This window comes from Acanthochromis polyacanthus, chromosome 21 (assembly GCF_021347895.1).
Source record: "Acanthochromis polyacanthus isolate Apoly-LR-REF ecotype Palm Island chromosome 21, KAUST_Apoly_ChrSc, whole genome shotgun sequence".
Lineage (NCBI taxonomy): Eukaryota > Metazoa > Chordata > Actinopteri > Pomacentridae > Acanthochromis > Acanthochromis polyacanthus.
The window spans coordinates 4899062-4914889 of NC_067133.1; the positions used below are offsets into that span (position 1 = coordinate 4899062).

At 38.4% G+C, this 15828-nt stretch overlaps 2 protein-coding genes across 6 annotated transcripts in view; one reads left to right on the top strand and one right to left on the bottom strand.

The window, feature by feature from the left end:
- Nucleotides 1-2000: 2000 nt before the first annotated feature.
- On the top strand, nucleotides 2001-6211 carry LOC110961183 (GTPase IMAP family member 7-like). Its single transcript, XM_022208699.2, has 2 exons — nucleotides 2001-2396; nucleotides 3416-6211. The coding sequence occupies exons 1-2, from the start codon at nucleotides 2363-2365 to the stop codon at nucleotides 4456-4458; spliced, it is 1077 nt and encodes a 358-aa protein (XP_022064391.1). The 5' UTR covers nucleotides 2001-2362; the 3' UTR covers nucleotides 4459-6211.
- The window catches only part of kdelr3 (KDEL endoplasmic reticulum protein retention receptor 3), a 50169-nt gene continuing 40516 nt past the window's right edge, over nucleotides 6176-15828 (bottom strand). For 4 of the 5 annotated variants that reach the window (XM_051940942.1, XM_051940943.1, XM_051940939.1 and 1 more), the window contains 5 exons: nucleotides 15090-15179; nucleotides 9669-9769; nucleotides 8476-8634; nucleotides 8077-8329; nucleotides 6176-6935 (listed from right to left, as the gene is read on the bottom strand). In XM_051940942.1, coding sequence (XP_051796902.1) covers nucleotides 6892-6935; nucleotides 8077-8329; nucleotides 8476-8634; nucleotides 9669-9769; nucleotides 15090-15120 — 588 coding nt within the window. In that variant the 5' untranslated portion in view covers nucleotides 15121-15179 and the 3' untranslated portion in view covers nucleotides 6176-6891. Of the gene's footprint in view, nucleotides 6936-8076; nucleotides 8330-8475; nucleotides 8635-9668; nucleotides 9770-11215; nucleotides 11894-15089; nucleotides 15180-15828 lie in introns of those variants that run through there. The other variant, XM_051940938.1, reaches the window with a different exon arrangement.

Below are 15828 nucleotides of genomic sequence, written 5' to 3' on the forward strand. Positions count from 1 at the left end.
GGTAATTTCTGCCATGTCTTTTAACACAATACAAATTGAGAACAGCTGATGCTGTAGTTTGTCATTTCCAAGTCATGTCTAAGAGCTTAGTGGGCTTGTTATTGGATCCATCCAGAGAGAGAGCTGTGCATTGTGGCTTCTCACAACACGGAGAAGGGCTATAAAGACATGCCCAAGTGTTTCAAGTGCCAGTGAGCGCAGTGGAAGGAATCATTAAAAAGTACAAATGTATGGCAGAAAGCCTAAAGTGGCACAGAGAAAAGGTAAGGAAGATTTAGAACATAGTGTTATTAGTAATATTTTAGAAAATAGTTATTGTTGCATCTGTAGCACAATGTCCTATCATATTTTGTCACTTGTTTATGTAATTTCCAGCCAGAATAAACCTACAAGTCTAAAAAGGTCAATAAATAAGAACAACTTTGACCTTAACTATGCATGTATGGCACTGCATTAATGCTTATTCATTTTATTTTATTTTTCCTGTGTTTTTATCACCACTTTTATAGCATCAGCATCTAGAGACTGAACTATAGCAATATGTATGTACATACATACATATATATATATATATATATATATATATATATATATATATATATATAGACACACACACCACATACACATATATGTATAGTATATACAGGATACCAGAAGTATGTCATATGGCAAGAATACATTACATAAGTGGGTTGTCCGCCTTTGGAGGCCAAATCCATGTACCACCCTCATAATATACTGTAGTAATGAATTTATGACTCATTAAATAACATTTAAATATCATAAACATGTGAATAACATTTGTGTGTAGTCTGCATTTTCTTTCTCATGTTTCTTCTCGTAAATATGTTTGTAACTTTTATTCTTTCAGGCTCTACACATCCATGCTGCTCACTGAAAGCTGTGGCCCACTGGTGCTTGTTTCACATTCTAAATCCAATCTATCAAGCAGAGCGTAATCAAGCAGAATGACACCAAACGCTTATTTGATGCTACAATATGTGTAGGTTATTAATGAAACACACATACAGTAGAGCTCTACTGGAGATAAGAGGATTAATCGCATCCCATTTTGCGGACAAAGCAAAATCATTGGAACAGCAGTTTTGGAGAATATTTGGTTTAACAAGACAATCTAGATGAACAATCTGCTGAGGGCTTCCAATTATGTGGTAGCAAGTATTATCTTTAGGAGAGCAGATATACTTTATCTCTATATTATTGTGATGAAGGAATACAAACTGTGATATGTGAACATTTTAATTAACATAAAGCCAGTTCTGCATAGTATTGAATTAGGAGTCGACTTCTTTGTGCTGAAAATGTTCAAATCTGTATCCAGATTGCAGGATCTTTGAAACACTGTGTTTCAGGGATTTTATTTAAATTGTGTCACTCCTTTCAAATACTGTGATTAAAAAATAAATATATTATCAGTCAAAAGTGTGGACACACCTTCTCATTTAATGTTTTTACTTTGTTTTCATGACTATTTACAATGGAAGGAACCTATTTCATGGTTTTTGCCTTAATATGGATTCTAACAGTTGTCAAATAGGGCCATCAACTGTACCACCCTGACTTCTGCACAACACAGCTGATGGTCCCAACCCCCCTAACCCTCCTGTTGTCATCATTTACAGGCACCAAAAAATATTGTTTCCTTGTCTGAAAAAATACAAAAAAATCAGGGGAAAAAAATCCCCAAATTTCTGAAAATTTGCAAAACCTTCAGAAAATTTCAATAATTCCTTAAAAGTTTCCCTTAAAAGTTTTATTTTAAAAAAATCCCCCAAATTTGGCAAGAAAATTCTTGTAAATATTTTCAAAAAATGAGAAAAATCTTTTTAAAAAACCCTAAAAGTATCTAAAGTGATTACATATATATCAGTAAAACTTCTAATATATTCTTTAAGAACATTCACAAAAAAAAAACTTTTAGTGAATGTTTTTTTCGTGAACATTTTTTAAACATTTTTTTCCACCAAAAAATGCTGAAAAATGTCCCAAAAATGTTGAAAATGCGGACATCAGAACTTTCACTGTGAAAATATATGTTTTTCCCACATTTTCAAAATTTGAAACGGGTCAATTTCACCCGCAGGACAACACGAGAGTTCATCCTATTTTTTTTTTTCTGAGGCCAGTCGTGACTGCAGGTAACTTTTCCTGCGTTTGGAGGTTTGGACTGTGCGTCATGGTGGCAGTGTGGAGCTGCTCTCTACTCCTCTGCAGCTCTGGTGGAAATCCAACCACTAGAGCAGAAAAGACATCTGCATCGCAGCGAAAGCATAAAGAATCCTGTATTTTAGTCATCTAATGACCCGCAGACTTAACGCTGTGTCATAGTTTCTCCGCTGGGATGTCGTCATCTGAAAATGCTGCGTCACACGAAGGTACGTCTGTTATTTACAGTCAGTGGATGAGGAGCAGCGCTGTTCCATTATTCTGTAGGGGAAAGGAGTCACTTTCAATAGGATGCTGTCTAAAATAAACAGCCTTGACCATAGAATGCACATGAGCTTAAGGGTGCTTTTAACTGTGGTCTTAAAGTCTGCGATTATCGGGGTGTCAAACATACGACTCGCGGGCCAGAAACGGCCCACTTAACGGTCTCATCTGGCCCGAGGGATGACTTTTCAAAGAGTACAAATTACAGAGAAGACATTAACTGCAAATTGTGAATTTGTAAAACTGAAATTTTCAATAATTTCTAGATCTTTAAATATTATCCATCACATCTGTAAACTATCTGTGCCTTGTTATATCATTGCACAGCAATTTACCAATTTCCTGACTGTCACTGAAAATTGCATAGACATAAAAATGCATCCGTTTTTAATATTGTACATGAAGAATTTGTAGGCTTTTATCAGTTATAGTGTGTATACTTTGGGTAGATGTAGTTTCTGTAGATTTAGTTCTTGTACAGACTCTTCGGAAACTACTTTGATGATCTCTGGAGACAAACGACTGAACAATGCATGACTGATCCAGAACATGCAGCGAAAAGAAAGAAACTGAAAGCTGGATGGACATGATGTGATGGGTGTCCTGAGCAGAACAAGGACACTTTTGGCATAGGAGTCTTAAATATATGTAGCCCATGTAATCAAAATGATTATTTACTGAGTTTTAGCAATCATTTTTGAAAAGATTGTCATATTGTATACGAGTTCTAATGTATTTCTACATAGCAGTCTTGCCTGTATACACAAATCATAAGTAAGTGACCCAAAAAATACTAATTCGCTCAAACTACATGCAATTGAATAATGAGAAAGTCTGCCAATCCAATGTGCATAATTGTCTCAGTCTGGCTAAATATTACTTGGCTCTACCACTGCCTGCCACTAGGTCAGCTCATTTTAAAGGTGGTATTAACATCATGTACTATGACTGTATGTTTGCACAGTCCCTGAAGCATCACCTCCAGCATCGGAGCCTGAAGCCCTGAGGATCGTTCTGTTGGGCAGGACTGGGACCGGCAGAAGCTCTTCAGGCAACACCATCCTGGGCAGGTCTGCCTTCTGCGTGGACGTGTCTCCATGTTCTGTAACCACACGGTGCATGAGGCAGAGCGGGACGGCACAGGGGCGGAGTATCTCTGTTATCGACACTCCGGGGTTCTTCCACACACACCTGTCCCCTCAGGAGGTCATGGCAGAAGTGGGTCAGTGTATGGGTTTGTCCTCTCTGGGACCCCACGTCTTCTTGGTGACCCTGCAGCCCGGTAGGTTCACCCAGGAGGAGAGGGAGGCCTTGGAGTGGATCAAAGCCAGATTTGGGCCTGATGTCACCAGGTTTATGATGGTGCTGTTCACATGGGGGGACCAGCTGCAGGGAAAACGTGCGGAGAACTTCCTGGAGAAGAGCCAGGAGCTGTCGGAGTTTGTCAGCAGCTGCCGTGGGGGGCATCACACCTTTGATAACAGCGGTCAGGACAAGACAACAGAGTGCTCACAACAAGTCTCGGACCTTCTGGAGAAGGTAGACAAGCTTGTGGCGGACAACGGAGGTGGTTGCTACAGCAGCGAGATGTTCAAGGAGGCAGAGAGCGCCATAAGGGAGGCACAGGAGAGGATTCTGGGAGAACGCTGCGTGGAATCTCCTCAGAAGGAGGCTGAAAACAAGGAGGAGCAGTCACCAGACCTAGAGAGGAGGAGGAAGGAAGAGGAGCAGAGGAGGAGGGAGGAGGAGGAGGACAGGAAGAGAGCAGAGAGGCTCTTCTGGTGCGAGCTGGTGAGCGCTGTGGGGAAAGGTGCTGCAGAGGGAGCAGGGATCATGGGGAAGGACAAGGGCAAAGGGAAAGCGGTGAAGAAGGCGAAGGTGGTGGAGAAGGCAGCGGCTCTGGCAGCGTCTCCGCTCTCCATCAGCTCAGCCGCTAAAGCAGTGGGAGGAGCTGTGAGGGAAGGAAGTAAGGTGTTATACAAACACAGAAAAACGTTCCTGCGCTGAAGGATGCTTCACTTAACCCTCGTGTTGTCCTGCGGGTCAAAATTGACCCGTTTTAGTTTGAAAATGTGAAAAAATATATATATCTTCACAGTGAAACTTCTAATGTCCACATTTTCAACATTTCTGGGAAAGCTTTGAACATTTTTGGTGGAAAAAAGAAAAATTAAAAATGTTTCTTAAGAACATTCACAAAAAAAAATCAACCAAAATCCAGCGAAATTCGCTGGATTTTGGTTGATTTTTTTTGTGAATGTTCTTAAAGAAAATATTAGGAGTTTTACTGATATATATGGAGTCACTTTAGATGTTTCTAGGATTTTTTGGAAGATTTTTAGTATTTTTTTTTGAAAATGTTACAAGAATTTTCTTGCCAAATTTGGGGGATTTTTTTTTTTTTTACATAATTTTTTTAAGGAATTATTGGAATTTTCTTCCTGAAGGTTTTACACATTTTCCAAAATTTGGGGAATTATTTTGCTGAATTTTTGGATTTTTTTTCAGACAAGGAAACAATATTTTTTGGTGCCTGTAAATGAGGACAACAGGAGGGTTAAAACATGTACAGTTATAGATTCAAATTTTTAACATGTGACAGTAGGTTTATTCTGGCTGGAAATCACATGAAGAAGTGACAAAATATGTTGATAGATTGTGTTAAAGATGTTAATAACACATTTTAGCTACTTTCTACAAAACAAAAATTGTGTCCAAAATTATTCATACCCTGAAATTGTCACAGATCTTTAAGAAAATGGAAGCTTTTATAATTTTTTTTTCTTTTTTTAAACCAGAAGCCAAGCCAGGCTAAAGATTTTAGTTACAGGCACATTTTAATTAATTTGCAGGTTCAGTAAATATTAGACACCAGATTTGTGGCTGCTACTCTTGTTTATGATGTTTGGTTGGGCAGTGAGCGCAGCTAATTCCTGGCAGGATACGGTTATAAATAAATATGGGCTTCGCTGTTTGGTCTTGAAAACACATACTATAGAGGTGATGACGTGTGAAAGAAAAACTCACTCAACTGTGTTTTCTATTGTGCATCACAAGGGATGTCTGATAATATCGGCCCACAGATATTATCGGACCAATACTGGCATAAAAATGTAGTATCGGTCAAAATCATTACTTTTATTTTTTTTTTTTTTACTATCATGAAAACCGATAAACTAATGCCTGGATTTCCCCGGCATTTACCTGCACAAAAATGATCACATCATCAAACTGCGTCGTGAATCGTGTAAACAAGTCATGTGGCTGCTGTAACAACATGTCTGCTTTGGAATTATTTCCAAGCCCACAAATATCGGCATCAGTATCAGTGTCAGTTGATATCAGAATCAGAAATTGAGAGTTGGCCAATATCGGCATATCGGACATCCCTATGCATCACCTATCACATGCTAGAAATCTTCAATCACCACAACGCACGAGCACTTTCAGATCATCCTGGCAAATAAGAATGCATGTCTGTGTGTGTCGTAAACATACTTATTTTGTGTTTCAGCGGAAATGAATGGGTAAAAAAAAGAACATAAACACACTTGTGAGCTTTGAGAATTCACGGTATAATAAAAGGTAAAGTCACAAACGCCGTGTGCAATTCAGCGTCCTGTGACTAACATATTTGTATTTGTAAAAAAATGGTTAGTCTCTTACAGAAATGTTCCCATTTGTACCCCTGACACAATGACACAATTTGGCGAAGGCAATAACAGAAGGGCGGCACAAAATAAAGTTTAATTACAACATTGCAGCTATTCCATCTTTGGCTTCATGACATGATATTTAGCCCTTTTTTTCAGCCATGAAGAAATACACTGGAATATAAAAGATGATGATAAGGTACGAAACAAAACAGTAACATACTTGATAATGATGAAGGGCGTACATGAAGCTATTCAGGGAGTGTCTAACGGTACGGAAAGCAAGAGGAGGACACCTTGTGGAAAATTAAAGTGTACAAATTTACAAATACAAGACTGTAGTGATGCTGATTGAGTAAAGAGGAGGAAACTCTGAGCACTTGCAGGTGTAGCATTTAGTCTACCTGAGTGCTGCTGCGGCTACAAAAATGCTAAACTCAACATTAGATGCATTTTTGTGGTTTCAGAATTGCAAGTTAGTATTAATCTGATGTTGATTTGCATGGATACTATGGACAAGTACTCGACTGAATTTAAGCTTCTTGTGCACATTTCCAGTGCCACATTCGCATCTCACGGACAAAAAACAAAACAAAACACAGACATACACAGTGCATGTACACACTCGCAAACAAACAGACTCACTCTCAAAGTAGCAAGCACACGGAAAACATATTTCATGTTGGTCTGCAGTGATGTCAGACCTTTAGTCCCTTTGCTTAGCACAGTTGAAGGCAAGGTCTGTGTTCAGATATTGAACTACAGCGGGCACAGGTGGGAGGCTGTTTTAAACCGGCATGGGCAGGGTCATCTTTCCTCTTCCTCGGAGCACTGCAGAGGACAAAGAATGAAGTTAGCATGAGAAGCTAATGCCGGGTGAGCTAACAACAAACACTACTCACGGTCTCCAAACCAGATTTATCTTTGCTTTAGCTGCTGAGAACAAGAACATTCACCCTCCTCAAGTGGAAAAGCACCATTTAAGTTCTTCTCCATCATCAATTAGACTCATCTCTGTATGTCAAAATTACATATTCAGGCTTAAAATTGTAAAACTACTCTGCGCTACACAATCACAAGTTCGATCAATATATAATTGTGGGACTTTTTGGTATCATAGTTGACATTTTTTGCTGTTTTTAAGGTTTAAAATCAACATAGCCGCCTATAACCAAACACCACATGACATTTTTAGGTGTTTTTGTAATGAGTAACTGAGTTGAAAGTGATACAATTTGTTATTCTCCATATAAAAATTGGATATATTGGCCAAAAAAAAAAATCTGTCACGATTATCTCAACTTAACAAAAAGAACACAATCAAAACTATTTTTGAATAAGCTCATTTTATTATTGTTTAGCTAATTAGAAGGTGGTTGTTATTAAATTTGGACGGTTATTTAGCTGATGTTTTAATGATGTCCAGTCATTTTTTATTAAGTGATTGTTTCCATACGAAATAATTCTGGAATTTGTAAAAACATGATCATAATGAACACAAAAAACATGAGTTATTTTACTTGTAATAAAAATGTATGCAAGATATATCCCATGGACTTCAAAAGTCCCTCAATATATTGACCCAGTTGTACTTTGGAGTATTAGAGTAATTCAGTCACACGTTTCAAGCCAGACACTGATTCTGAAGAAGCTACAGAAGCTACAATTTCCAGCTACATTGCCGTTAACTACCTAATTTACTCATTGTGTGTTTTCCAGCATGCATGAACCACCTAGAGAGGTAAAAAGACAGATGGGAGCTTTAAACACCAACCCTCTTTCCAGAATACAAATTCACCTTGAAACACAACACACAGCTTAGGTGCTACCAAACATCTGCATCTAAATTTAGCTAACACCTCTGCAGTATTATCATTGTAAAATGACAGTCTTGCTAACGAATTTTGAAATCTAAAATCAACCGCAAGTCTCCACAGCCAATCATCACCCGTACGGTAGTTTCTCTACTCACCCCTCGTGACATAAAGATAGAAGAAATCGCAGTAGAAAATGGTCTGCACGACGCCGGACACCACGGCAATCTGGTCGAAGAAGTCCTCCGTGTGGTAACGCCACACCCAGTTGCCGATGTAGAGGGCTCTGTAGAGGCCGAGGAAGAACAGGTAGTGGGTGGTGATGGACTCCGCCTCGCCGGTCTTAGTGATCATGAAGAGCTGCGGCATTATGGCCACCGCCTCCAGGAAAATGGAGAAGGTCCACAGGATCTGAGGGGAATCAGAGACGGGGAGACACACTCTAAAGTTAAACTGAAGCTGAGACATTAGGAGTGCAAATGTTTTATTGATACAGCTGCAAATAAATAGCCTCAGTGATGTAACTGCTCTTGAGACACCAGCGTGGTTCTTCTTACCTCCATTGGGGTGAAGGCATAGTTCTCCAGGAAGGACAGCCCGATAACAGGAACCAACAGGAACTCCACACGGAACGTATCATTCTCTGAGTCGTATGAGTTCCTGAAGCGCATGTAGATCAGGTAGACGGTAGCATAGGACAGAGCCAGAAACACCACCTGAGAGAGCAGAGGCAAATGCTGACGGTTGGCAACCAATCTCCACAACGACTACTAGCAGATAAGGCTTGCAGCTTGTTAGGGGTTTTGCATGTCTAACTGTCTGCTTTGAATAACTTTATTACTATACGCTATATGTGTACAAAGCCAGGACTGGAGTGCTTGTAAATGCGTGTCATACATGGGCGTGGCTCGTTTAACCCTCCTGCTGTCTTCATTTACGGGAACTAAAAAAAATTGTTTCCTAGCCTGAAAAAATTCAGCAAAAAAAGGCCCCAAATTTCTGAAAATTTGCAAAACATTCAGCAAGAAAATTCCAATAATTCTTAAACGTTTCTCTTAAAATTTTGTTTTAAAAATCCCCCAAATTTGGCAAGAAAATTCTTTTAAATATTTTCAAAAAATGAGTAAAAATCTTCCAAAAAAATTCTAACGATATCTAAAATGATTACATATATATATCAGTAAAACTTCTACTTTCTTTAAGAACATTCACAAAAAAAAATGTTGTGAATGTTCTTAAGAAACATTTTTAACATTTATTTTTTCCCCACCAAAAAATGTTCAAATATTTCCCAGAAATGTTGAAATGTTGAAATTTTTTCCCCACGTTTTCAAACTTTAAACCGGGTCAATTTTGAGCCGCAGGACGACACGAGGGTTAAATGCGGAATAAATGAATCACCCTGACTTGGTGCCACACTGTGTTTAGAGAGTTAGTTTGTCAATCAGGTTAAGTTAAAGGTGAGCTTTCAGCTAAACTGCATCTTGATTGGTTTATTATTTGTCTCCATTAATTAATTAGATCCTTTGTGTAGAAAATGTCAGAAAATGGTGAAAAATGTCCATTTATGTTCCTCACAATAAATGTCTTATTTTGTTTTACTGTCACAGAATAGGAACGAAATCAGAAAATGTTCACATTTAAGAAACTCTATTTACGTATTCTAGAAAATTAATCCAAAATCATGTATGATTAATTCAATAGTTGAGAAGTAATCAATGCAGCTCTTATGTGGGATCCGCAGATGTACCTTCATAACCGTGTTGTACGCAGAAATGTAGACTGTGAAGAGGTCGAGATATCTGGTGGTGAAAACAAGCGCAAACAGCACCTGAGACTTCCCAGAGATTCCTAGAAGAAAAAAAATAACAATGGCATTAATGAACTACCACAAAAAATAAAACAGCTGACGAACATGAGGAGAAAAGATGAATTTCTCCCAGTTTTGTGATTTAGCAGCAAAAGCAGACAGCAGATTTAGTTTGGTTTAACAAAGTTACACAGAGGATCTTCAGGACGAAAACAACCTCGTCAAAACAACAATCAAAATTATAATAATAATAATAATTATTATTTGTAATGCACTTTTCATACAGGCAAAATCTCAAAGTGCTACATTTAAGATATAAAACAGATCAAAACAAAAACAATCATGTAATAAAAACAGAGCAATCAGCAAAACTATCATATATTTCAGATTCAGAAAACTTTCTCTGTCCCCAAGGGGGCAATTCAAAAAGGCACGTAGAGCAGGCAGTGCAACAAATTAGCAGAAATTAAAGATAAGCAACAGAAATAAAATAAATAGGGATAAATATATACATATACAAATGTAGAACAAGTAAGATAAGAATAAAAATAGAATGAAAAGAATGAAAAAAATACAACTTAGCAACATAGTCGTATACTATTGTATACTGGTATAAGTTAATGTTACTTTAGTGAGTTTCATTCAAGATTCAAGACCTTTGTATGTCAGAAACACAATTATACACAGTATAACACGCAGTGAAATGTATTGAGAAACTATTCCAGACCAAAACAATAATAAGAATAAAGACACACAAGAAATAGATAGATAGATAGACAGATAGCAAATAATGTCAAACAGTGCAAAAAAATACTAAAAAAAATGTCTATATATTCAAAGTGAAAAATAAACAGGATAGCCCATATAATTTGCAGGTTTCATTGTCTATTTATTCAATATATTGAGGTTCATCAGGCGGACAGCTCTTCCTCATCCTCTCTTTTGATCAGACTTATTATTATTAAACAAACATCCTCATCATGACTACAAAATATTAATTTATTTTCAGTATTTTAACCCTTTAGACACCAATGTGCTTCCATGATGTCTCTGTTATTAGTGGGAAAAAATGCAAAAATGAACTATTTTCTATATAATAACCGATTAGTTGAGGGTTTTTAATTTTTTTGATCAACACAGAATTTAATTAGCAGCAAAACTGATTATTTTTATGCAGTGTTTTTTAAAGAAAAGAAAAGAAAAATCCTCCCACTTCGGACTTTGACCATATAGCCAGCTGTAAAATCCGTGGAGCATGAAGCACTTCCTTTTGTAAACATTGCCACGTAGCTTCCACTCCTGCAGAACTACTCACCACAATGAAAATACCGTATTGCGTTATATTATTGCAAAACTACTCATGAACACTCCTGCATCCACACTACAGCTGCACACACACCGACTGAGGCTGGACAGCCACAAGAACAGTGTGCAGAAGGTTAAAGAGCACCGACGGCTGCAGATTTGTGATGTTATTCTGAACCTACCAGCGCAGGACTTGGACCTCCATATCTTCAGCAGCAGGATGATGATAGCCACCAGATGTGACACGTCACCGGCCAGACGAAAGACGTTCATTCTGTTTAGCAGCTAAAACCAAATGAAACTTCACGCAACAGGCCTGACACGTCCTCAGGAGAAGAGGAAGGAATTCAGCTACGAAGCGCAAGAAACACGCCGTTGGGAGGGATAAAAAAAATGAAATAAAAGCAGAAAAATAAATTCCACGGTGTCCGTCACACAGCTCGGTGAGCAGGTAAACTGATAAATGAGTGAGTTTTCCGCCCACAGTCCAGCGGTACTTCAGGAAAGTAGCTTCAGAGGAGGTGACGTGGCTGACAGCGTCAAGTTACACTCAGTCAATCCACTGTATCCGGTGCAGCTTCCGGTTTTCATAATAAAACTCACATTCCCTCCATGGCCAGCTGAGCGACGTCCGTAATATCAGCGCTCTCATCTGTTGCAACAGAAAATGCTAGAAATGACTCCACTTTGCCTTACCATTTCTGCAGCCTTCAGCGTGTGAGTTTAAAAGAACTCCCCCTCAGAGTACGGCTTTGATGCTAACGCTGTTTTGGTATCTCTTAATTTATTTTGTTGTATTTTTATTTGTGTTATTGTTGTTGTTATGATAAAATTGATACAAATAGGAATTGTGCTTCCTAAAGAGGTAGTGTTCTGAATAAACAGTAGGTGGAGACAAGCTGCAAGCAATAAATTATCACAAAGCCCTTTTAATGTTGGAGGCAATGAAACAAAACAAACTCAGTTCCCTTTTCCAGCAAGCAGGAAATGTGCTCACAACATTACCTAAAAGCTCTAATGTTTCTAACATTTTTAAAGTACATAAAACATTCTAAGGGTATTTCTAATTGAAATAATGTTCTTATAAGGCATAATGTTACCATTACAACATTCAGAGGATGTTTAGAGAATGTTGTCAGTATCTGACATGATAAAAGAAGGGCAAACCAACATTTAGAAATGTTGTAAAGATGATATCAAATTGTTTCCTTCATGTGACAAAGGCCAAATATTTTGTCTGCAGTTTTTTGAGGATGTTGTTTGGATGTTTTTGAGGTAAATCGTGATACAATGTTCTGCTGTGTTGTAATGAAAACAAAGGAAGGGAGTTCTTCATGCAACATTCAGCAAATGTTTCAGAGGAACATTTTTAGAATGTCATCTTGCCTTTAAGAAAAACATTCTGGGAAAGAAAACAGAACGTGATTAGAACTGCCACAGATGAGTTTTCAAAGTAAATTGCATTGAAAACATGAAACCCTGTGCTATTGAGGAAGTATGCTCATAATTCACTTTCTTTCTGTGCTTTTGTCCTGTTCCACATTAATATCACAGCAAGGTTTACATAACTACGTATGTAAAGGTGTGCCTTGAAAATAGTTGTTTTCATAAATTTTATTTTTTATTTTTTATTTCTACAATTCTACAATTTCATTTAGTAGACGCTTTTGTCCAAAGCGACGTATAACACAAGCAAGAATTCAGACATAAGGAAACAATTTCAGTTAAAAGAAAAAAAGTTGTTTTTTTTTTTGTTTGTTTTTTTTTTACTCCGCCAAGGAAAACGGCTGAGTTATGTGACGACTGGCGTAGGTTTGTCTGTCTTTTTGTCTTCAACTGACGCTGAATTCTGGCATCATGCGCATCCTACTCTCATGTCCGATGCAGTAAAATCTGCACGGTTCACCTGAGATTACACAGGAAATGCTTTCAGCCCACTTAGTGTACATCTGTGGAGAAGTGAGGGGGCACCTCACACCAACGAGGAGCTTCCTCATACACCCCTGAAGCATCCAGCGCTGAGCCTGGTCTCTTTTTAAGTTGCTAGGTTGGAGAAACACAGGGTGGATTTCTGATTTAAAATCTGAAATATTAGGTAGGGAAAGTGTCAAATGAGCAAGAATGACGACGAAATGTATGCTTTATTGGTTGTTCCTGGGTGATTTATCTCACATGAGGGTTGAGCAGCAGCAAATGGACAGTAGAGGACATCCCCTGGACAGAGCTGACCCATACACCGCCTACCATAACCAGTGTGTGCTGAACAAAAGGTTATGGGAACTAATCTGACACGGAGGCCTGATTAGTGTCTATTTATACATACAACACAGTCCGGTCTGCCCTGGAGAGTCTGTCTGCCTGGTCAACTTCTCCTCAGGTGCTGGACGCCTGTCGGATCAACCTGTCTGCTACCCTCAATCTCCTCCTTTCTTCCCATCATACACAACCCTTTACCTTTACTGCAACCAGTTCTTTAGCACCGAGGAAAACACTAAGCACTGATATGGTGGTGGTTATCTTTAAAACTAGGTTTCATGGAATACACTCACTTTGTTAGTGAGTGTATTCCATGTTAGCAAAAGGTCGGACCCCCTTTTTGCCTCCAGAACTGCCTTAATTAACCCTCCTGTTGTCTTCATTTACAGGCACCAAAAAATATTGTTTCTTTGTCTAAAAATATCCAAAAAATTCAGCAAAAAAATTCCCCAAATTTCTGAAATTTTACAAAACCTTCAGGAAGAAAATTCCCAATAATTCCATAAAAGTTTCCCTTAAAAGTTTTATATAAAAGATCCCCCAAACCTGGCAAGAAAATTCTTGTAAATATTTTCAAAAAATGAGTAAAAATCTTCCAAAGAAATCCTAAAAACATCTAAATTGATTACAAATATGTCAGTACAACTTCTAATATTTTCTTTAAGAACCAAAATGTAGATTTTTTATGAATGTTTTAAGAAACATTCTTAACATTTCTTTTTTTCCACCAAAAAATGTTGAAAGATTTCCTAAAAACATTGAAAATGTGGACATCAGACATTTCACTGTGAAAATATATATATTTTTTCCACATTTTCAGATTTTAAACCGGGCCAATTTTGACCCACAGGACAACCCGAGGGTTAATTAAAACTGCTTCACGCCAAATTCTGATCCTAACATCTGAATCTTGCAGCTGAAATCCAGACTCATCAGACAGGGCAACATTTTTCCAATCTTCTATTGTCCTATTTTGGTGAGCCTGTGCCAATTGTAGCCTTAATTTCATGTTCTTAGCTGGCATAAGTGGCACAAGATGTGGTCTTCTGCTGCTGTAGGCCGTCTTCTTCTAGGCTGGATGTGTTCCGTTCAGAGATGGTATTCTGCATTCCTCGGTTGTAACCAGTGGCTATTTGAGTTACTGTTGTCTTTCTATCATCTCCAATCAGTCTGCCCATTCTCCTCTGACCTCTCACATCAACAAGGCATACTAGTCCACACAACTCACTGGATATTTTCTCTTTTTCAGACCATTCTCTGTAATCCTTAGAGATGGCTGAGCATGAAACCTCAGTAGAGCAGCAGTTTTTGAAATACTCAGAACAGCTGGTCTGGTACCGACAACCCATGCGACACTCAAAGTCACTTAAAGCCCTTTTCTTCTCCATTCTAACGCTTGGTTTGAACTTCAGCAAGTTGTCTTGACCACGTCTACATGAATATATGCACTGAGTTGCAGTCATGCGATTGGCTGATTAGATATTTGTGTTAAACAATTGAACAGGTGCTCCTAATAAAGTGGCCGGGGAGTGTAGAGGTATCATGCAAAGTTTAAATTAATGTTGCCAACATGAAGTTAAACTGACCTTTTCTCTTTATGTGTGTTGCATTAACTAAGGCATTGGTTTTTACTTTTACGCCTTCTACTCAGTCATGTTTTGACTGATCCTTAAAAAGTTCTTTACATGTCAGCCTTGACAGCAGCACTCAATCAGGCTTCTTTCAAAAGCGTTATTTCCTCCCGTTGCCCTCAGAAGCCTTCCGTCTATCCTCTAAGTTTCTGTTTTGTGGTTAACTCACTGTTGCTGATATTCCAGCGCCGTGTCTCCATCCGCCCCCTCGTTCCTCCTCTTTGAATTTGTCATTTGGGCAGAAGCAACACCCACATCCCTATTCAGAGAAAGAGATTCTGAAAAGAGGTAACCCCTGCTCTATAATTTAAATGGGAGAGAGGGAGGAGTGAGGGGGCTAAAGGGGAGCTGTGGGTGAAGGGGTGGCAGTTTCCATAGAAACAGTTTTGCTCTGTTCATATTTTATATCATTAAATCGGATTCTGGATGAAGGAAGCTGAACTACCAGCTGTTTCTGCCGATCTTTGTATTGAACCTAACGAGACCGTCAATCTTCAACTGCCTGTAGAGCGAGTGTAAAACAAATACATGTGGAAACGTTAAAGCGTTTATGGGCTGCTGTTTCAGAAACTATATTAAGAGATAGGAAAGTAAAGAAGGCAAAATTTTCTTTGTAAGCTGCACTGACAGAAAATTGAGAATTTTCTGCAGTTTGAAATGCAGAGGTGGAGAGCACACTGACTCACCTAAGTACAGGTTTGAGCTATCGTGTTTCAGAAAGAAATGTGTGCTGTTTACTCCTCTATATTTGTTCATATCCACCTGTAAGTATGTTAGTGTGCCCACAATGACAAGGACAGCATTCTGATATTTAGCAGCTACAAAAGTTATGTATGTCAACACTTCTGCAGTAGTCAGGACTCCTGAGGGCAACACAGATCTCCACTCCACAGACACCAGAGTACTTC